The sequence below is a fragment of the Carcharhinus amblyrhynchos genome, chromosome 5 (assembly GCF_965287045.1).
Source record: "Carcharhinus amblyrhynchos chromosome 5, sCarAmb.v2.hapA, whole genome shotgun sequence".
NCBI lineage: Eukaryota > Metazoa > Chordata > Chondrichthyes > Carcharhiniformes > Carcharhinidae > Carcharhinus > Carcharhinus amblyrhynchos.
Genome location: NC_137328.1, coordinates 36,073,825 through 36,097,399, shown reverse-complemented (window position 1 = coordinate 36,097,399; position 23,575 = coordinate 36,073,825). Strand labels below are relative to the sequence as shown.

General features: G+C 38.1%; 1 protein-coding gene across 1 annotated transcript in view; it reads left to right on the top strand.

Moving 5' to 3' along the window:
* Nucleotides 1-23,575, top strand: part of melk (maternal embryonic leucine zipper kinase) — a 101,687-nt gene that overhangs the window by 58,143 nt on the left and 19,969 nt on the right. The window contains exons 11-16 of the mRNA XM_080189650.1: nt 2,103-2,189; nt 6,241-6,369; nt 8,087-8,215; nt 10,463-10,697; nt 12,574-12,670; nt 19,855-20,023. Coding sequence (XP_080045776.1) covers nt 2,103-2,189; nt 6,241-6,369; nt 8,087-8,215; nt 10,463-10,697; nt 12,574-12,670; nt 19,855-20,023 — 846 coding nt within the window. The remainder of the gene's footprint in view (nt 1-2,102; nt 2,190-6,240; nt 6,370-8,086; nt 8,216-10,462; nt 10,698-12,573; nt 12,671-19,854; nt 20,024-23,575) is intronic.

Below are 23,575 nucleotides of genomic sequence, written 5' to 3'. Positions count from 1 at the left end.
TTCTCTCCTCCTGTTGAAATAAATTGGTTTTGTGTATCCAAGATACTGAAGTTTCCTTAAAGCAATTTAGAATATGGTTGACTCTCAACTGCCTGTTCAACAAGGGTAATTAGGGATGGGCAATAAGTGCTGATAAACCAGTGATGCCCATGTCCCATGAATGAATTAAAAAAAACCACTATAGCAATGAGTAAACAAAGAAGTGGGTAATTTAGTCACTCTCTCCTAAGCTTCCATTCAATGAGATCATAGCTGATCTGCAAACTAACTTCACATAGGTAATAACCCACGATGATTGAACATTTATCTTGATGGCAGCACAATATCTGAATGAATTCAAGTTAGTTTGAAAGGAGAAAGTGGAATAGCTAATAAAATTCTAGATTAAGATTGACTTCAGTGGAATGAGACAGGAACTATACAGAAACTGTAAACTAAGAAAATCTGTTAATGGCTTAAAGAGATCAGTTGGAGGTGTTCAAAATGAAATTGCTCCACAGAACTGGTTTATTTGCCTTAGAGCTTTATTTGTCAGAAAAGAAAGACATGTACAATTAAAGAAGCAAGAGATGACCTGAAAAAGCATCCATAATTTTAAAACGATCTCAGATCCTGGGAATGTGAAAGAAACAAAGAATAGTTAATGACAAAACAGATGGTATAAGCAACAACTGTATGAAAAGAAACTTCCAGCTGCTGTGGAAAATAAATTGTGCACCCCAGAAACACGCCAAGGAAAATGTCACTTTCACCCTGCTCCTGTGGAACTATGACGCTTGGTAGTGCACTGCAATTCGCATCACAAGAGCCACGAAGAATAGGACTAGCCAGTGCAAATTTCAGTGGACAAACTGGGAGAGATGCATTGAAAATGTAGATTTATTCCTTAACAAACCTACAAATATAATCCATGAAACTTTTTTAAAAAAATCCTTTCAATGAGCCTTGGGACTCTTTTGTCCTTAATGTCTAGTGAATAGTCATCAGAGCAATATTATCTATAGGAGTCTAACTAAAGAATTTGTGTAGTGTTCCCAACCCTGGTTGTAATTTCCAGCAATATGATATGAACGCTGTGATATTGTGATGTCAGCACCAATACCAGCTTATTGAAGAAAAAATTTTTGAAAAGCAACAATCAGTAAAGTGAAATGGTTGGGATGGAAAGATGAGTGCTGAGTGATCAGTTTTCTCAGACACAAACTTGTTCTTGATCAACTCAAAATTAAAATAAGTGAGAAAGTCATAGAATTAAGGAATCTTGTGAAAGCTATTCTGTTCATTATGCCTGCATTGGCTCTTGAAAAGTACTACCTCCATTTTGTTTCATTCTCCTGTCTTCAACATACATTTTTACAATTTTTTAATAACTTTTAAAGCTGCTATGGATTTTGCTTCTCCCACTGTTGTTGGGCATTCCGTATTCTAACCAATCCTCTGAATAAAGAAGTTCCCAACTCTCCCTCTGTTCAATTTCTGCCATTTACTTTACTTTGAAGTGCCCCAGGATATTTTTCTATATTAAATAAAGCTATTATATTAACACAATTTGTTGTTCTCAGCTCACCAATTAGTGGAAATTTTTCCGAATTACCTCAATAAAACCTCTAAGTTTTATGTCAATCTGCTGTTAACCTCGATTCTAGTGAAAGGGAACCCAAGTTTCTCTGTTTCAATCATAACTACAATATTTTCATAGTTTAATCTTTCTATCGTCCACTATTTTCTTTGCCTCATTTTTAAAGGTAGAGCACTCAAAACTAGAAGCCATGTTCTAACTGCCACAGGCTTGTATACTTTTTTAATTATCTCTTTACTTTTCTATTTATTCTCTCCTAGGATCTATGTGCAATTGTTTTTACAGCTTCAACCTGTTTTTACCACTTTGAAAGAATGAATGTGTTACAAGTAAATGTACAACTCTTTAAGTGTACCAGCTAGGTATATTGAGCAATCAACCTGTAAATTTTGCTAAGAAGCAATGTTTTAATAATCTGCTGGCTATTATGAATTGTATTAATGTTTTCAGTCATTACACACTTTAAACAGTGCCTGCTGCAGTAAATTCGTCTTCTTTGCTTCTCTGAATGTTTTAATTGCAGACTGGCCATCTCGATGAGGACTGCATCACGGAGTTGTCTGTGTTCTTCAAACGTTCAAAAAAGAGTATGTCCAATTTGGTGACAGAGGTAAAAATCTGCATTCAAGATTAATAATCCTTGTTTGTGAACTAAATGATCCCCTGTGTTGCCTTGGATATTTAGAGTCCTAATACAACCATTCTGTACTGACTGATCTTTCGTGCTATAGTCAGTCTATTCTTGCCAATGTTTTTACGTTGTGTTCAATATTAAGGGAGGACTTTTTGTTTTGACACAATGTTGTTTCATAGTGAAATTTCAAATGATCATGTTTTACTGTCAGTGAACAGCATGTCTAATGTAGGAAGCTGGTTACTAGCCACTTCAGGTAAAACCGAGTTTTAATTTTGCATTTTTAGCAAGGAACAGTGGGCTTTATCTTCAGTTATCACATATTTGTTTCATTTATTTATGCAGCAATCAAAGCTCCATTTCATGTTTTGCTAATCATTCTGGGTTAGCTATAGAGAACTCCTTCCATAGTATTGAAAGTTTGTTTGCATTTGTTAATTATATTGATTCATTCTAATATTGGTTTTGTATTTGCCAATGCAGATTTTTGAAATGTAATTGCCTCTACTCCAAACTGATTTCTATGCAATCACTCAGTATTACTGTGGTACGTTAATTGCCTCAATGCAGTTTCATGATACAATGACCATTTACAATTCTACTCCAACTATATTTTTGGCAAACCCATACTGAAACCAGCCTCATTTACTATCTGTTGAAAGATCACTTAATTCAAATTATCAGATGATTCTAATTTTAAGCACCAAATTCCTCTTTTGGTGTATTTACTAAAAATTCAAATTATTTTATATTTTTAAGTACAAAATTTATAAAGAGTAGGCGCACACTCTACATCAGTAACCTGACTCTTTGCTATTTCAGACCCCCTCTGGTCTCCAAAGTGCAATATACCCAGACAAAAGATCATTCAGCACCTCGAGAGGTGATTGAAAGATCCTTGCAGGAAACTACTAGTCATGTCCTGCCAGTTAGGGTACCTTCCATTATCACAAATCTCCAGTGCCTTAGCCAGTTATCTAACCAGTTCCATAATTTGCTTTCAATTCCATGGGCTTCAACTTTAGCCAACAGTCCTTATGAAAAACTTTATCAAATGTTTTCTACGAATAACATTCATAGATATTTCCCTGTTCCCCTCTTGAAAAAATTCTAACAGTTTTGTCAGACATGACCTAGCCTTCTAAATCCGTGCTGGCCTACTCTGGTCAACTGGAAATTTAAAGTGTTAAGTCATTCCCATTCATAATTATAAACTCCAGAAATTTGCCAGAATTGATTCAAGGTTTACAGGTCTATTATTCCTGGCTTCCATCTCATCTTTCCAATATAACGGAGTAAAATGTTCCCAATCTAAAGTTATGGATTCCCAATCAAGGGAGCTTTGATCATAGTTTGGGCATTTGCAGTTATCATGCCTATTTCCTGTAAAACACTGGGGCAGAAACCATCTGGTCCTGGAGATTTTCCATTCTTTAGAATTGTTACTTTTAAAATCTATTTTGCTTAATAACAATAATGGGGGTGGGGGGGTGGGTGCGAGATTGATGCTAGTGATGCCCAGATTCCTTGAGCAAGTTTTTAAAAAAATCAAAATGCTGCCCAACAGTGTGAGGTTGAGAGCTGGTATAGGCTGGAGAATGGGACTTCAAAATAGCAGCTTTGTCATTGCACATGGAGAGTGTTATGATCTGCACAATAACCTCTCTTGGGTTTGCCTAAGAATAAATATATCAAAATTCCACCTTGTATAACTAATTTGCATCTTGTCATAGATGTTAATCATTAACCTATTGGTTCCATTTCTTGGAATGTCACTTCCATACTTTCAACTGCACAAGTACCACAATGTTAGATGTTCAAGGATATGTATCCTTTAGTGTTTGGTGCCATTCCTAACCAAATACTTGTCCCTGGTCCTCAAACTAAGATGTTGAGGTATAGCTTTAGTTGGGATACTTTCTGCTACTTAAGCACTGTTGGGTGGGTGAACATTTTCAAATCCTACTCTGGCTTGTGTGTTAACTGATAGCTATTGCAGATGTGCCTTTGTAAAAACAAATCCATCCGAGGTCTACATTCAATTTGAGACATTTTTAGACCTTTCTAGCTACAGTTTTTAAATTAATGAAAACATGTTAATTTCAAAATTCAGTTGTCATTTCCAATGTAAATGAAGGTTCAGATGGGCTGCATGACAGTAGAAGTAATTTCAGGAGAATGCAATAAGAAACATCTGGCTTAAGGAGACAGAAGTTCAGCATCAATTTCCCTTGATGCCTTAAGGCTCAGCTTTATTGGTTCAATTAGATGGTAAATCCTACCTATGGAATAAGCAGGAGAATTGCTATCGGATACTTAGGCCTAGCTTTATTTGCATGCTGAACTGAAACGCAGAACTAACACAAATACCAGTATGTCAGAAGATAGCACAAAATGATCAGTTAATTTGGGCATGATGGCTCCCAATTAGATGTTTTGATCAAATTGCTTCTATTGTATTTAATGGTAAATCGATTACCAGCTGATCAGAAGTGTGATAAAGTGTTAAGTGACTTCCAAAAATTTTATTGGAATGGTCTTAACATAAGAACTAGGAGTAGGAGTGTAAGCAATTCATCCCTCAGCTTGCTCCGCCATTCAATATGATCATGGATGATCTCATCTCGGCCTCAACTCTACTTTTCTGACTTCGTCTTGACCTCCCATTCTCCATAACCTTTCAACCCGTTACTAGTGAAAAACCAGTTATCTCTTCAAATTTACTTGATGTCCCAGCATACACTGCACAGATTCACAATCCTATGAGAGAAGCAGTTTCCCCTCATCTCTTTTAAATCTGCTACCCCTTATTCTAAGACTATGACATCTTGTTCTAAGTTGCCACACAAGAAAAAACATCTGCTCCATGTCTACTTTGTCTATACCTTTTATCACCATATACACCTCAATTAGATCTCCTTTTATTCTTCAAAACCCTAGAGAGTAGAGGTCTAAACTGCCCAATCACTTTTCATAAAACAAGCTCCTCATCTATGGAATCAATTTAGTGAGCATCTTCTGAACTGCCTCAAATGCCACTACATCCTTCCTCACTGAGGATTTTGAGAATTTTTTTGACATTTTTCCCTTATCTAACGGTTTTCTTTTGCTATTGGTGACCCTTGGTCTGTAAACTAAAGTAGGTAATGTTATTATAGCTAATATGGAAGGTTTTGCATGTCACACTTTCTCTTGTATTAAAGCTAATGCTGGATTTTGCTTCAGTCATACCTGATGTTCCTCTCTTTTTCCAAAATATCTCCTCATTTTGCATGAAATGTAAGTTAACTTTATCTTTGCTTGTGACTTTTAGAACATCACTGCTAATTATGCTATGTTGAAAAAGTGCCTTTTTCTGCTCGTTCAGTTGTTGGTCCCTTGCAAAAACCTGATACTGACTTCCTCAGTAAATTGTTCTAGGTCTGCAGTTCTAATGCTACAATTGATAGTGATCTAAAAATAACTTCCTTCTACAGCCCATTCTGATGTACTGGCCACAAGTTTCATTCTTCAGTGAGGAAGAATGTAAAATCTGTTGGACCTTCTCACTGAACTTCAAAGACCTCTGCTCCTGAGAGAACCTTTCTATTCTTCACAAAATGTATAAATTCCAAAGTTATGATCTTCATTGTTCATCTAGTAATCCTTTCTTCTAAGTTCTGAGTGCACTAGGATGTTTCTTCAGCCGCAGTTAAAACCAGGTTTGTCTCTTGATTCCCTTAATGTATCCTTTCCTATAGCTGATAAGATTAAAAATCTTTACACTTCAAGCTCTCCATCATCTTGCAATCTATAGGCTTGTAAAGACAGATTTTAGTTGTCATTGACTCTCTCCTTCCTATTTTATCACACTTTTTTAATCTTTTCAACTTTGATCTGCATGACAGTTACTGACCCTTTGACTTGGTTTCTCAAAAGGAAAAGTCTAAGGTAATATTCAAGAACTGTGCCATTAAAAGCTATGACTTGCTCAAATGGAGTACATTTTTACTCTGTGTTAAATTTAGCTCCATATTTTTCTGTTTAGTGGAAATATGATAAAATAACAGCTGCCTATCTGCTACTGTTGCACAAAAAGAACCACGGCAAACCTGTACGCTTATTCTCTTGCAATGATGAGCATAATATGCCCTTGACGCCTTTGGGGGAACTGAAGGTAAGATATCCGTTTTTCAAATTTCGTAAACTAATCAAAGCAATTTAATTTTGGTTATTATGCAAATATGATAATTACATTTTAAAAAAATCAACTTTTAAAGAAAATATGCGTGTCACCATTTTTGGAAGGAAAGACCTCTCTGCAAATTTAAGACTTGAGGTAACTGCTCCTCAATTTGAGGTCTCCACGTGCATGTTCAGAGACGCGCTTGCATTTTGAAGGAGAAATGATGAAAGCCAGCACTTGCCGAATTCATTTCTACAAAAATGAGGAAGAGTAGGGGTAGATGCATAATCTGTATGTACAGCTCCCTAATCGACAGAAGAATCACTGTTGCAAATTTGATTGAGTTGCAATTTTTATCAACTTCACACAATTTAAATCAACCTAGAATATTTAGTGATTTGCATCAAAAAGGAAATGCATGCAAAAGCTGAAATTGCTAGGTTCTTTCGTCTGCTCTTTAATTCCCATGTCAGGAGAGTGATTGAAACAAACTCAACTCTACAAACTAACTGCTATACTAAGACTCTGCATCCTTTATTCTACACCCCCTCCCAAACTCAAGGAGCTTTCTAAGCTCTAAGATTATCATTTGCAACTTAACACAATGACATTCAGTTCTTATAAATAAAAGTAAACATATTGCTGCTCAATTTAAAAAGCATATATTTAATTTGGATTTCACTTTTCAAAAAAAAAACTTGGATTAAATTTGAGTTTGAATTCCAATCTCTACTCTTACTATTTTCCAATAGGAAAACTTAGTTACTGATTTCAGTACTTTAGTTTTTTGGAGGTGATTACCCAGAGGGTGAAATTAATGGATTAATATCTGGGTGTCATCCTTCAAGGAACAGGATATTATATTTTGGAAGAGTATTTATTAACTTATTTATCAGCTTATTACCTGTGAGATCTTGTCATCATTGTGGGGGGACCCGTACTACCTACTCTTTAGAAGGCCTGCCAAATTGAGTCTGTCAAGTAGTTAACAGGCCACTAGTGGGCTTTGAACTTGTTCTGGATCCAGGTGTTCAGAGATGCCATGTGGGAGGCAATGGCTATTGGCAGAACAATGGCCACTGAGAACCAGGATCATAGACGACTGAGACCAGAGTTGAGTGGTGACACTAATGGTTTTGCGGGGTGGAGATTGTGTGCGGTGGGGGGGAGGGGCGGTTTCAGTAGCAATGGCAGGGTGTGGCTCTCCACAGACATTTCCTCAGGAGATCACAAGCACCTCCACAGGTTTACATGTTGTGCTCTCCATGTGGCAACAGGCCCACCTTCCAATGGGTTAATATCAGCAGTAGAAGGAGGAGTTTCCTTTTCTGCCCCAATTCACCCATTAAGGACCTAATTGGTGGGGCAATGAAAAGGCTGTCCACGGCTTTCCAACCAAGGACTTAATCCAGGTACAGGTGGGAAGGTGGCAGGGTCTCCATCCAACACCTGACTGATTAAATACCCCCCACCTCCAAACCCACATGGGGGAGAGCATAATTTTCATAATCATAAAATTCAAGAGCATAAAATGCAACCTGTTATAAATACAGCTGATAAATGTTTGTACTGTTGATATTAAGAATTACAAAAGCTAGATTTGAAAATAGTAGTTTTATCATGTAGGTGGAAACTTTAGATGTATTTTTGAAAATTATGATGATAAAATTCTTATTGAAACAAATTTATCCTCTAATTGTTTTACCAGCCCATGAGGAATATAAATTTTGAAAATATGGAAGATAATAGTCACTATGTATGCAGATCAATGGAATTCACAGATGACTGTGCCATCTCTGAGCATCTGCAATTTGCAGTTACGCCCCAAGTTGCAGAGGTTTGCAGATTTTTTTCTAGTTTCTTTATAATGTGTTGTTTCACTTTGCCAAAACTGTTGTACTTTCAAAACTACTGTACTTTATGAAAAATAAAACCTAGTTTTTGAGATTCATTATACCACCTCAGAACTTTCTTGCGTTTCTTCCAACCATTTTAACGATATTGAGTCATGTACATTACACACATTACTCTAACCGTTTTTAGTTCCTAAGAAGATGAAACAATCCTTATATCTTGCCAAAAGATGGAAAATGCTCATACCCTTGGACATTATACAGACATATTTGAGCAATCCTCATGTATTTATGGGACATGACTGAACTCAACTGCATCACATACCTCCAAAAGATTGAGATTGGTCCTGACAACTGATTTATTGGGACTGTCCCTCTAAAACATGCATTATTTTTGGTTGCTGTCAGAGACCAGAAGGTTATAGAATGAAAGTTGACTGTCTTCAGCAGTTGCCCTCATTTGTACATTATAATTGCATCATAATTTCACTCCTGCATAATATGATTGCGGTTAATAATAAATTAGCTAGCTTCAGATCAGAATGAATCCTGTGGCTTTATTCAAAACATGGAAACCAGATGCCATGTGCTATATCTGCCGATTTGCATTTTTGGCATGTTTCCCCACAACCTGTAGAACGTGTGCTTCGTGGAGCATCGACTTAGTCAGAAAAAGCAGAAGATCTGCCAACTTGATTATTTTGTTTTACTGCCACTATTGACATTCTTTCAATCTTGGGTACATCACTTCCTCACTTTATTAATTTACAGCATGTGGGCATCACTGGCCAGGTCAGCACTTATTGCCCATCCCTAATTGTCCTTGAGTGGTGAGTTGCCTTGATCTGCTGCAGATCCTGAGGTGTAGGTACACTGTGCTGTTAGGGAGGGAGTTCCAGGATTTTAACCCAATGACAGTGAAGGAACGGTGATATATTTCCAAGCCAGGATGGTGAGGGAAATCTAGATGGTTTCTTATCCTGGATGGTAGTGGTTGTGGATTTGGAAGGTGTTGCCTAAGGTACCTTGGTGAGTTTCTGAAGTGCATCTTGTAGATCTGGCGGAGGGAGTGAATGTTTGTGGGAGGGGTAGCAATCATACATGCTGCTTTGTCCTGGATGACGTTGAACTTCTTGTGCAGTGGTGGACAACATGCAACCTAGGAGTTCTAAGTACAGCCCATGAGACATTTTGTTGATTATTACCCATGCACAGGGCTGCCACATTTCCATCCATGTAATTTTTTTCCAACCAGAATGACTGAAGTGATACACCCATAAAGCAAGGGCACATGAAGTATGATGCATGCTAATTGCACACAACATTGACTGAGAGTCGAGCACTTCCTCTTTGTCCAAAGCATAAATATTTGTTTTTTTTAAACTGTTTTGCTGTCAAAGATGGATGATTAAGCATTTTTTTGTAACTCGTTATGAAATATTTGGAGTGTATTAAATATACTCAATCTTATTTAAGGGTCATAATTAGTGAACATGCCCAATTTCAATCTTGCACCCCATTAAGATGAAGGAAGGCCACTCACCACCCACTCACCAGCCTAGGTTGCCCATCATTGTTCTTGTGTTGTTGGAGCTGCAGTCAACCAGGCAAGCGGAGAACATTCAATTATTCTCCTGACTAGTGCCTTATAGATGGTTGTCAGGCTTTGGGGAGCTCAAATGTGAGTTATTAGCCACAGAATTCCTAGCCTTTGACCTGCTCTAGTAGCCACACTTTATTTATATGGCTGTTCCAGATCAATATCTAGTCAGTGGTAATCCCCCAGGATGATAGTGGGGGAATCAGTGATGTCAATGCCATTGAATGTCAAGGGGCGATGGTTAGATGCTCTCTTGTTATGCGTGTTTGTCATGGAGTCCTTCAGTAATCTATACAAATTCATGTTGAAATTATTTTTAAATGTTGAACATTTAAACCTTTTTTAGTTTGAACCCCAAATAACATCAATTCTGTTGGTCATTCCAATGTGAAAATCTATTCTTTTGATTGTTATATCATTGCCACCTACAAAATGGAGCCTAATTAGATTTTTTGGGAGCATGCAGCTGCTGCATTTATTTATCAATGGGAGGGGTCTTGCATTCTAAGTCATTTCGTTAAATCTAGTACTGTATAGTGGTCTGCCAGTGTTTCTTATTATTCCATTGAAATTCTTTCTTTAAAGAGAAAATGTTGCCAATGACTAAACATTTTTTATCTTTGTGCTTCAGCGAGCAAGGTGTAGATCACTTAAAGATTCTTCAGAAAATAATATACTGTCTTCAGGTAAACAAAAACATACTTCAAAGAAATCCGAAAACAAAGAAAATAAAAAGCCAGTGAAAATAAATGTCAAAACCGATGATCACTTTGTGCATCCTGAAGCCAAAACACCAGTCGTTAAGAAAAGCTATGAAAAAAAAAGTCTGTTCAATCCTAAAGAAAATGCAGGTATTCATTGTAAAGGTAACTTTTGTTAGTTGTTAAGTCTTAGAATTTTATATTCATAAATTGCAAGATTTATAAGCCTCATGCGCAGCTAGATTGTCACAATGTTTTTAAACTTTAAAAAAATGTATAGGTTCTAATTTTAATTTAGCACAATAGCTACTATTAACAGGTAAGCATTTAATATCAGGATATATGTTCAGGTCCAATATCACAATCAAAAGTTTGCATTTTATATTTATCTCTTGTGACGGTCGTCTAGTGCACAAATTATATAAAATAACAGTAAAATGAGTTGACCTGGAATTTGGGTCACATTTTGATCTAAGTTTCCTGCTCTATTAAAACCAATTCACGGTAACCTTTTACCATTCCTGATCGTGTTCTGTTAATCATACAAGAGGTTGACCCAGAGCTGCCTGACTCTGGAAAGTCCACTACTGTGTGTGTGTGTTTGCAGCAGGTACTGCCAATAATAATTTCAGACCCCCTCCCCACCCCCACCCCCTTCTTTGGACTTGACCTTGAGCTGGAAGTGCTGAATCCCATTAGTCAACTGAGCCTACTCTATAGGAGCAGTCAAGCAAGGATAAGCAGAAACAAAGTTAGTATGGAAATAAAGGTCGTAAAAAAGAGAGCACTGATACCATGCCAATCAGGAAAATGATCTAGGAATTATTGTACGTAAAGCTATCAAACTGTCAGTGCTGTTCTTGGATGCAGAAAAGCCAAATATGATACCAAATTGCATTAATAGGTGAAATGGGGGGGCGGAGAGGGGGAGTCAGGGTGGTGTCAGTGGATGTTTGTAACAAAATTGTAAAACATTCATGAACACATGCTTTCAGTACAAGTAATGAACTTGGTAGTTATCATAGCTATTTTCTTCTGTCTCAGGTATGGGGAACGCTGTAGTTATGATCATTTAATGATGAGGGCATCATTGTGTGTAAATTGCAGAGTAAAGTAGCAGATGATTTCAGGTATCAAAAATTTAAGTTTTGATGAACTACTAGGGAGGGTGGGAATATTTTCTTTGGAAAAGATGAAACTTAAGGCGATCTTAAATTGATCCCAGCACATTGTTCAAATCCTATGACGAAATTTAAAAATAAGCTTAGGAGTGAGAAGTAAATAATAAATATAATTGGGTCTCGGTGACTATTACTGGTGTTTCAACAGTGAAGAAATTGAGATATTGAGAAGTCAAATCAATGGGACTGGTGAAAAATAGGAGGGAATAGGATGAAAAATTGGTCCATTAAGGTTCTCATAAAAACATTGGAAATCTTAATTGATGTAAAGTTTTTTATGGCATCAGACATCTTGCATCATATGGGGAAAAAGTATATGTAAAAATATGTAATTAAATCACTTTGGACCATTTGTGCAATTCGAGCTTTTAGCAGATATAAAGAATCTTGGGTTCCTTTACACTTGAACAACAACCGAGCATATTAGAACCATTTCAAACAGCCTCAGTTTCCTTACTTAGTTGTCACTTTCCATTCAGGATTATCCTGCAAACTCAAATTTGTATTGCCTCCCTCTTACCTTTTCAATTGGCATGCGGAGCAAAATTGTACAACTGTAATATTGGAAAATACTGTGTCCTTTTTAAAAGTAGACCAATAATTTGCTTAAATACTAAGGTGCTTGATAGCTAATGCTACACTGTTACAACAATAATTATCCACACCGCAGAAAAACCTAATATATCCTCCATTGCTATCTTGTATTGGAACTAAATTGCTGATTAAATTTGTTTTTTCCAAGTCTGCCAAAATTTGCTGCAAAACTTTCAAAAGCTAAATTGAGTTTGAAGCAAATGCTATAAAGTAAGAATTTTTAATGTCAGATTTTAACCGCTTTCTCTTATTGTTTTATCTGTCAGCCATGATCAGCTGCAGTCAGGAGACACCTATAAAGCGTGATGCAAATCAACTTTTCTCAGAAGAACTAATAGCCACATCATTTAGTCCAGAAAGGCGGTATGTAGCTCAATTGATTTAGTAGTAAGGACCTGGTTGTAATAGCAGTTATTAGGCATCATCTGATGTTTTCTTCATCTAGAATTATTTTCTGTTATGCACATGAGATGCTTGTATCCCATCCCACCACACCCCACATGATACAGTGAAAATAACAGTTTGCTGCTATCTGCTATGCCTAATTTTAATGGAATACCAGACTGTTCACAAGTTTAGTGTTGTATTTGATCCCAAGATAGGTTTTCAACTGTACATCCACTACAGCACTAAGACCACATATTTCAACTTCTAGAACATCACCTGGCCTCACCTTGATCTCAGCCTAAATGCTGCTGAGACCCTCAATGGTGCCTTTGCATCTGTCTGTAGACCAGCCTCCCAGATTCTACCCCTTGTAATTTTGAGGTCATTCAAAACTCGCACCAAGCCCTAGTCAGCCATCACCCCTGGACTCACTGACCGACATTGACTATGGGTAAACAACATCTCAATTTTAAAGTTCTTGTTGTTTACAAACCCCTTGCCCCTCCCTATCTCTGTCATTCCCTTCAGCCCTATGTTGCTCATATGCCTGCGCTGGTCTGCATTTGGCCTCCCGAACATAGTCAATTTTAATCATTCTTTCAATGGGTGGACCTTTTTCCTCTCCCTCTCTCCTTTAAAGTACTCCTTAAAAGTAAGCTTTTTCTCTTTGGCCCTAATATCTCTTTATGTAGCTCAATATCAAATTTCTTTTTGAAGCACCTTAAAATATTTCACTATGTTAAAGATCGAAGACCTTTAGTTTTGTTCTTCCCACAAATGGAAACACATTAGGCCGGATTTTCCCAAACAAATTCTAAATGTTGTAACAGTGTGAAAACGTGAGTTCTCTGGGAGGGTGGGTGGCTTCAGAGCTCCTGAGCACTATTTCGCGGGGTGTCCCAATCTGACAGTGAACAGGGAGACCTCCTCCCTATACCCTCCCAGACCACAGATGTCAACGGCATTGCTACTCCCCACACTAATATGGATTGCTGGCATTGGGGCATCAAGATCACGCTAATAAATTTCTTGGCAGATGCCAGACATGCCCCACCCTGTCCATCCATCCAGATACCTGCCCCCAACCTCAACACACTTGTGGTGCTCAGATGGGCATTGCCAGGCTGTCACTGCCCAGCCATGCCCTTCAATGGCCTCAGATCCCTTGCCCCTATTGGTGCCTGGTCCCTACTACTGCAGAACAGAAGTGCTTCTCGCTGGCATGCCATCTTGCCAGTGAGGAACAAGTGTCTGGGAAGGTGTAAGCAAACATGTGGAGCTTGCCAATGATATTGAAATCCATTCAAGTGTGTGCTAATAAGCCTTGCATCCATTTTGGGTGCGAAGCGATTCATGCCAGGAGAAAGTGGCTGGGAAGATCGCAAACTGCTAGGCGCTAGGTGTGCATCTGATTTTTAGCATCACATGCTTCCTTTTACCTCATCACACTGATCAATGGGCAGGGCAGGTTGATAAGATCGTGCCTATTGTGTCTATAAACCTTTCATTTCAAAGACCTCTATTTCACCCCTTGGCCTTCCCTTTTCAGAACCATAGAAAAGTTACAGTGCAGAAAGAGACCATGCAGTCCATCATGTCTGTGCCAGCCAAAAAGCGGAAAAAATAAGTTAGCCGCTTATTTTAACCCTATTTTCCAGCACTTGATCCATAGCCTTGCGAGTTACAGTACTCCAGATGCAGACTCAGATATCTTTCAAATGTGTTGAGCATTTAAGCCTCAACCACTGAATTAAGGCAGTGAATTCCAAATTCCCACCACTCTCATGACCCTCTTATCCTTCTAAAAATCACCTTAAAATTTATGCCCCCTGATAATTAACCCCTCTGCTAGGGGAAACCAGCCTTTCCGCTCTACCCTATCTAGGTCCCTGAATTTTGTAAACCTCAAGTTGGTCATCCCTTTTCCTCCTCTGTCCGAAGAAAAACAACCCTAGCCTGTCCAATCTTTCCTCATAACTGCAATTTTCAAGCCCTGACAACATTTTTGTAAATTTTCTGTGCACATCCTGCAGCAGTTATGCTCTTCCTGTAATGTAGTAAACAGAACTGTGCACAAAAGTCCATTTGTGGCCTGACAAGTGTTTTATACATTTCTATCATCACATTTCCGCTATTGTATTCAGAAGCTCGTCGAATAAAGGATAATATTCCGTATGCTTACGACCACCTTGTCCGTCTTCAAGGACCTGTGGACATGCACTCTAAGGTGTCTCGTTTCCTCGACGACTCAATACCTTCCCGTTTGAGTATTTCCTTGCTTTGTTTGTCCTCCTGAAATGCATTTGCCTCTCGCTTTTCCGGAGTGAACTCCACTTGCTTTTTCTCTATCCAATCAATTAAACCAAAGGAAAGAATCCTAGTCCAAGATTCTCCTGCTCTTCTGTGTTGCTTAAGCAGAGAAGTGGATGGGGAGACAACAGCGGGAGGCATTTTGCGAGGTTCCCAGTCAAAAGTTTCTCAATCACTGCTTTTTTTTTAAGCGCGATCAGCTCCGAGCTGGAAATCTATAAATCTCTAGGCCTGCTAACTCGCCTTCTTCCCAAAAGTTGGGAATGATTCCCACCAGCAGGGTTTACAGCTGCTGCCCACGAACAGTGAACAGGTGTCCTCAGAAATATGCTGCCAGCCTCTCGGCCAGAATAGCCCCTGCCCACCACTTTTCAGAGTGCATCATGCTATGGTGCTCTGCATTGCTCAGATCGGAGCTTCATTACAATTAGCACGCCCAAAAACGGGTGGGAAATACTCCTGTTTTCCAGCCCATTTGGCACTTAGAATCCCAGCCCTAGTATACTATACAGTAAATGGCAGAATTTTTAAGAGTATTGATAGACAGAGGGATCTGGGTGTACAGGTAGACAGGCCACAAAGTGGCAACGCAGGTCGAGAATGTAGTCAAGAAGGCATATGGCTTTCATCGGCCGGGGCATTGAGATTAAAAATTGGCAAGTCGCGTTGCAGCTTTTATAGAACCTTAGTTAGGTCGCACTTGGAATATAGTGTTCAATTCTGGTCACCACGCTATCAGAAAGATGTGGAGGCTTTGGGGAGGGTATAGAAAAGATTTACCTGGTATGAAGGGCATTAGCTATTAGGAGAGGTAGAAGAAACTTGGTTTGTTTTCACTGGAATGATTGAGGTTGAGGGGTGACCTGAAGATTAGGAGGGGCATGGACAGAGTGGATCATCAGAAGCTTTTTCTCAGGGTGGAAGAATCAAATACTAGGGAGCATAGGTTTAAGGTGTGAGGGGCAAAGTTTAAAGGAGATGTACAAGGCAAGTTTTTGTTACACAGAGGGAGGTAGGTGCCTGGAACTCTCAGCCGGGAGAGGTAATGGAAGCAGATACAATAGTGAGTTTTAAGGGGCATCAGGACAAATACATGAATAGGATGGGAACGGAGGGATATGATACCCGGAAGGATAAGGGGTATTAGTTCATTTGGGCAGCATAGTTGGTGCAGGCTTGGAGAACCGAAGGGCCTGTTCCTGTGTTGTAATTTTCTTTGTTCTTAGTCTATTCAATCTTTCCAACTTAATATAATCTCACAGTTCAGATATACTTATAAACCATTGCACCCTCTTTAATGCCTCCTACATAATTTTTTTAAAAATATGCTGACGGGAACTGTATGCATGACTCTAGGTATGGTCTGTACCCAGGTTTGATAATTTAGCATTAACATTCTATCTTTCAATTCTATTCCTCTAGAAATAAACTCTAATACGTGATTTGTGTTTGTTATAGGCCTGGTTCACAATTTCTAATGATTTATTTGTTCTCCCAGACCCCTTTGCTCCTGCACCCCATTTAGATTCTTATTTTTCAAGTAACATCAACACATTTTTCTTATCAAAAAGTCATACCTCACATTTAACTCTGAAATTTAATTATACTTAAATGCTTATTCTGCAAGTTTATTAAAGTGATCTTATAATTTATTGCAGTCCTTCTCTGTTGACTGTCCCTCACAATTTAAAAATTGTGTTTTTGATTCCAAAGTCTAAATCATTAATATAAATTGTCATCAATAATGGTCTCAGCACTAATTATTGTGCGACCCCACTTTCCACCTATGGCCACTCTGAACAGCTACCTTTACATCTGTTCCCTGCTTTTGACTTCCAGCCAGTTATCCATTCTGCTACTTGTCTGTTGACTCCATATACTATGACCTTATTTGTCAGTTATTTGTGGCATCTTTTCATAACTCTTGCCTTCTATTTCTGTTACCACTGAAAATATTCAGGGAGGTGATCAAACGAGACTTTCCTTTTGAAATCCATTTTGACTATTCATTATAACGTTTTTAATTTCTAGGGATTCTATTATTTTTCCTACTACTGATGTCAAACTGACTAGCTTGAAGTTCCCTGGACATATTTACCTCCCTTCTCAAATATAACGATAACATTGGCTATCTGCTGTTCTCTCATCACAGTTCTCTCTAATAAATTATTAAATATCTGTAATAGTGCCTGTGCTATCTCTTTATTTTAAAACGTGGGAATGCAAATTTTTCAAACCAGAATTTTAACATTTTCTAATATTTCTTATTTTAAATATGGTTATACAATTTCCAATTTCATATAGATTTTCCTGCTAAAAATGAAGGAAAATTATTATTTAATATTCCTGCTGTTTTGGTATTTGTCTGGTTTTCTCTTGACTGTTCCTTAACAACCCTATTCCCAATTTGAATTTCTTTTCTTATTTATGCTTGTTGAATTTTGACTATTGATTGTCCTTTGATAATTTGATATCATTGTTCCTCTTTGCCTTCTGCATCATGTTTTTGGCTTTACTTGTAATCTGTGTTCTCCTTTTTGGCTCTCCCCTGTTCATGTATTTAGTGTATATCCCTTTCCTCGCCCTCTCTCATGTCTTTATTCATTCATGATGTCTCATTAGTTTGTTCTTGTTTTTTAGCACATATATTGCTACTGGATCCTATCCAGTGCTGTTTTAAATGTTTCCCACTGGCAAACAATGCAACGTTGTTGCCCAAGTTTATTTTCCCAAGTTCTAGTCTCAGCCCCTCAAAATCTACTTTTTTGTAACCTATGACTGTAGTCTTTCACACACCTTCTTACTTTATCTGAATATTTTACTCATTGCTCCAAATGAAGGACTTGATGCAGATATAATTTGTACATTTGTTCATGAGATGTGGGTGTCAATGGCTGGACCAGCATTTATTGCCCATCCCTAATTGAGGTGACATTTAAGAGTCAGCCATATTTCTGTGGATCTGGAGTTGCATGTAGACCAGGTCAGGGAACAATGGTAAATTTCCTCCCCTAAAGGTCATTAGTGAACAGGATAGGTTTTTGCAACAATTGATAATAGTTTAATGGTCATCATTAGACTTTTGATTCCAGATTTTGATTGAATTCAAGTTTTATCTTCTGCAGTGATGAGATTTGAACCTGGATGCCCAGGACATTATCTTGGGTCTCTGGATTACTAGTTCAGTGATAATACTATTACACCACCAGTTCCCCGACACTAAGATTCCCTATCAGAAGCCAATAATTTATCCTCATTACGTAGTGACACCTGATTCCGTGGCTGTGGATTGCAGCAAGTATCTAATGGTGAATAGGTTTTGTAACAGAATACTAAAGTAGATATAACTCCTGGTAAGTCATTCGTTGTTAGCTGCAGTTTGGAGGTTTGGGACCTAGCACAGAAGACTTTGAATTCTTACCAAGCTCAGGCTTATTTACTGTCAAATGGCATCTGCAAAAACTAGAAGTCAACATTTGAATTGAAAGTATTAATTATTTATGAGTAATTTTACACACTGTTTCTGGGTTGCAGTCTTCCTTGCACAACTCCCCACTTTGTCATTTTGGAACTAAGATAGATAAGAATTTTTTTTAAAAGTTGAGATGCTAAAAACTACGTATAAAAGACTTTTTGGGGATGCAAACGTAGAAATCACTACAAGCTCATGGAGAGGTACAAGAAGTAATTACTAAGACTACTTAAATGTTAACCTTTATCTTAAGGCAGCTAGAATACAAAGGGGTTGGTATGTACAGAGCTCTTCTTTGAACTCCTTTTGATTACTCTGTTCTTTCTGGGCAACTCATCTCAGGAAAGATATCTTGGCCTTCGAGGTGGCCTCAAATTACTCATGCATTGCATCCTAAAATATTATTTCCTGAAAGAAATCAACCGAATTTGACTCAAAACTTCCCTTCCATCATTTCCCTAATGAGCCTCTTCCATAGAGGGACTGCCATTGAATTAATATTTTCACAGATTAGTTTTGAATTTATTCTTGTCTAGCGCAGGTGTTACCTTTGGTTCCACTGTTCTGGACACTGAGAGGTAGCTTGTTATCTACATTATCTAGTTCCTTCCAGAATCCTGAAAGTAGCAATCAAACGAGTGTCTCCAGTTTCTCTTTTCCAATTAGAATATGGCCAGTTTACATAATCACTGTCCGCCATATAACCCATTCATCCCCACAGTTATTCTGCTCGATATCTTCTGTATCAGCAACAGCTGCATACCTTTGTATAGGATTTCCTCATTATTTCATCTCAACCTTTGATTTCTTCACTCTTTCCCTCTGAACTTCGTTGTAATAGCTTCAATTTTTTGTCATTCAGGACTTCCAGATCCCTTCCCTTAAATATGTAAAATTATTTTCTTTACCCTTAATTCCCTTTCTGAATTTTTATCCCCATTAAAGCATTTTGCATTCCTCGCCACTGAATTTCATCTGCCACCTGTTTGCCTATTTCCCAAATATATTCAAATCCTTTTGCAGCTTATCCTGTTCAGTTTTGGACTATGCCACCTTCATTAGCTTTGTATTATCTGAAAAAGCAAATTTCTAACTCCAAATGATTTATGACATGCAGGTTTCCTGGTTTAGTTTTGCATTTTTGAAAACAGTTGATGTGAAATTGCTAAAAAAGCAACACTCATCCTGAGTAGGTTCAAGAGCCCCTGGAGTAGCGAACATCATTCATTTCATACCTGTTGTGTATTAGTACAAACCCTCCCAAGAGTAGTTTATGATGTGTAGTTTGCCCAGCATTTACAATATTACGCTTATTGCGCAATGAACGCAGCATTACCATTGCAGAATAAGAAATTTCTAAGTGTGTTGGCATTTACAGAACCCGTTCATTGGACATGGATCTAAATCAGGCTAATGGTGAAAATAGCCAGAAGAAGAAAGGAGCCAAGGTATTTGGAAGTTTAGAACGGGGTTTGGACAAGATGATCACAATGCTAACTCCCAACAAACGGAAAAAACCCTTCAAAGATGGGCCAAGAAGAATCAAGGTTAGTTTATAGTTTAGAAATGATTAATTCATATGTTAAAAATCAAACCTAATAGTTAAGGTATAGAATCAGCTGTTGATATGCTCTATTGTGGTCACAATTGCAAATATCATTCAATAACCTAGATTTAAGACCAATTTTGAACTGCATGTGAACAAAGTCATGAATAATGTACCCTGCCAGTGGCAGTGGTTCATTACTCTCTCTTCCCTTTCTTCTCTCCTTTGTCTCCACTTTGTGCAGCCTTTGATATCCTCCTCTAAGATGTATGTTGCCTAGTTCCATTGGGTTGCCTTTACTTTGTCCTAATTGTATTATTCAGCTTTTTCCATCCCTGCACCATCAAGTCAATCCATTGAAAACCCCCTTTGGTCCTCTTTTTCTCATGTAACTATTTATCTTTGCAAAATAGAATAGAACCCCTACTGTGCAGAAGGGGGCTATTCAGCCTATCAAGACTGCACCAACAGCAATCCCACACAGGCTCCACTCTGTAACTCCACATATTTACCCTGCTAGTCCTTCAACACTAAGGGTGAATTGATCATGGCTAACCAACCTAACCCACACATCTCTGGAATGTGGGAGGAAACCAGAGTACCTGGAGGAAAATATGCAAACTTCACACAGAGAGAGTGACCTGAGGCTGGAATTGAACTTGGGATCCTGGTAGCGGTGTTAACCACTGTGCTTTTTGTGTGATCTGCTTGTTTGTGCACACTGATTCCAAACTCTATTACATCACTTCCTTCAACTTCGTCCACTGCCTTTTTGTAGTGAGGCTGCTTCTGTAATATCTAGTTTGGATGTCTTTAATTTCTGCAGCTACACGTTGCAAAGGCCAAAGCTGCTAGCTTCAGGCTCTGCTACAAACTCTGTAGCACCAATGCTTGAGCCACTGCCTCTAGCTGAACCAGAGTGGCTGCACCATATACCTTGGCTTACTGTTTGACTTAAGGTGAGTTTCTAATTCCATATCCTCTCTGTTACAAAGATTGGCTACTTTCACTTCCATCATTTTGGCTTCATCCACCTGAGAGCATAAAAGGCAATCTAATGCAAAATAATTTCTCTTCCCACTGTCTGTCTTTCCACTTCCTTTCTTTGAGACCCTCCTTAAATTCATTTTGTATCAGCTTTTTGGTCACCACTTTGGTTTGGTTTTCATTTTTCTCAAATCAGCATTTTTCCCTATGTTAAAGGTAATTGCAAAGCACTGCAGTTTGACTGTGTCTGTTTTGGCAATTTGGCGGCATTGTGTCATAGTGGTGAGCACTGCTGCCTCTCAGCACCAGAAACCCAATTTTGATTCCCAGCTTGGGTCACTGTTTGTGTGAAGTCTGCATGTTCCCCCTACGTTTGCACGGGTTCCCTCCCATAGTCTGAAAGACGTGCTGATTAAATGCATTGGCCATTGTTAAGTTCTCCCTCGGTGTACTGAATAGGTGCTGGAGTGTAGCGACCAGGGGATTTTCACAGTTACTTTGTTGAAGAGTTAATATAAGCCTACTTGTGACACTAATAAATAAACTTTAATTTAAAACTTAAATTAAAAAATTTGGATTTGTTTCTAGTTAATCTCATCACTAAAGAGCTGGTTGGTTAGCAAACTTGTATTTTCTGCTAAGGATGTGACGATGGTTGCTAAAATTCTACTTTTCTAAAACTTCTAATTTTTATATAGTGCTGAATCAAATATTTGAATTATGTCCTGATTAGCTTATGGTCCATCATAAGATTAGAAGCTTTCATTGTGCTAATTCAAAAGCTGTAAAACCTCTCATGTTTCTCTGATTTCAAAAACATGAGTATAGAATGTAAAGCAAAAGGTAATTTTTTTCCAAATATGCTATAATCAGATAAGCTTTGTCCTGTGCCATGAAAAAATGGTTGAATAAAGGAATTTACTGAACTTTGATCTACCAGATTAATGACATTCAGCTCTTAAGACTTTGGACTTCTATATGGAGAGTGATAAAAATCAACCACAGCATAGCCTGGAGTTAAATGAGGTTATATTATCTGCTTCTTCTGCAAACCTATGAATTCTGAAAACTGGAAGAGAAAATGTCAGCACATCCAATTCTGAAATTTTCAGATCTGATGTATGCGATCAAATATATATGTGTATATATTTTTTAAGTGAGTCAAAACATTGCACTGTAGAAAATCTACTGAAATAAGGTTCTAAAACCAAGAGAAAATTGATGAATATTTGTCAGCATTGATAGAAGGCTCTGAGTAGGGAAGATGATCCAGAATATTTTTAGGTTATTACATGAACAAATAATTTGTTTTCAGTATATGCAGAGAGAGAATTAGAGTATTCTAAGTCTGCAAACTATCACTGAACTCGCAGTATAGTTGAATGGCAGTCCTCAAGTCTTGTCCTAGCTACCCATTCATGTGTGAGCCAGGTGAATGATTTGGCCAACCTTGGAACAACGGATTGGGTATTGAACCAGAGGCCAATTGTGTCCTCACCAAAGACCTATAGACATTCTGTTCAGCATCAGTTAGTAAATAACAGGAATGGTGGTCCACCTTATAGACCAATGATGGGCAATCTAGGCTAGTGAGTGGGCTACGTGAGTGGCCCTCCTTCATCTCAGTTGGCTGCTGGATTGAAATCCAGCTCGTTGACTAACCATGACCCCATGAGTAAAGTTAAATATGTTTAATATATGGTGAATATTTCATAATTTATAGAAAATGCTTATTCATGTATTAATAGAACTATCATCAATTTGAAATGGTAAAAACAATAAATATTTACAATTGGGATTCAGAGGGAGTGCACAGCGCTCATAGTCATCTCACTTCACTTGTCCTTGCTTTACATGCGTATCACTCAGCTGTACCACAGCAGAAAACTTGTATTGACAGAAATCAGCAGAATGTGGCAACCCTGTGAAATCATCAAAATATCATGTGGGCACACTCAACCCAGATGGGGCTTCATGTGGTCCCTGGGGAGCAGGTTGCCCATCACTGTTATAGGCTGTGTTAGTTTTTTCAAAAATTAACACTGAACAATTATTGATACAAATTCAGTTTAAATTATAGAATAAAGGAAAGAATGATTTGGGTGTTATGTTTCCAATCAAGGGTTCTTACCAGCGACACTGTTGTTCTCGATTCTGCCTAGACCAAGTTTCACATCTGCCATATTTGTAATCCATATTGCTAAACCAATGTTTATCCAATTCTAATTTAACTAATCTCTCCCTTTTTTCCCACCCAAAATTACTCTTTTGGCTTTAACAATCTGGGCTTGTCTTTGCTGTACTCCACACAGCTGCCTTTCATTGCATGCTGTTGATGCTTTTTATTCTGTCTCGCCCTGCCCTGTCTGTTGACTTTCAATCCTCCAGGATTCTGTATCTCTCTTTAGTAATCCAACTCAGTTTGGTGTAAATTGGACACCACTTCCAGCACAGGCCAGAGTCCCAAATTTTTGACCACACCCAGACATTTGTAGCTGCCAGAAATTTCTTTATAGACCACAAGGATAATGATTGCAAACCGATTGTCTGTTTTCAGTAGTGTTAT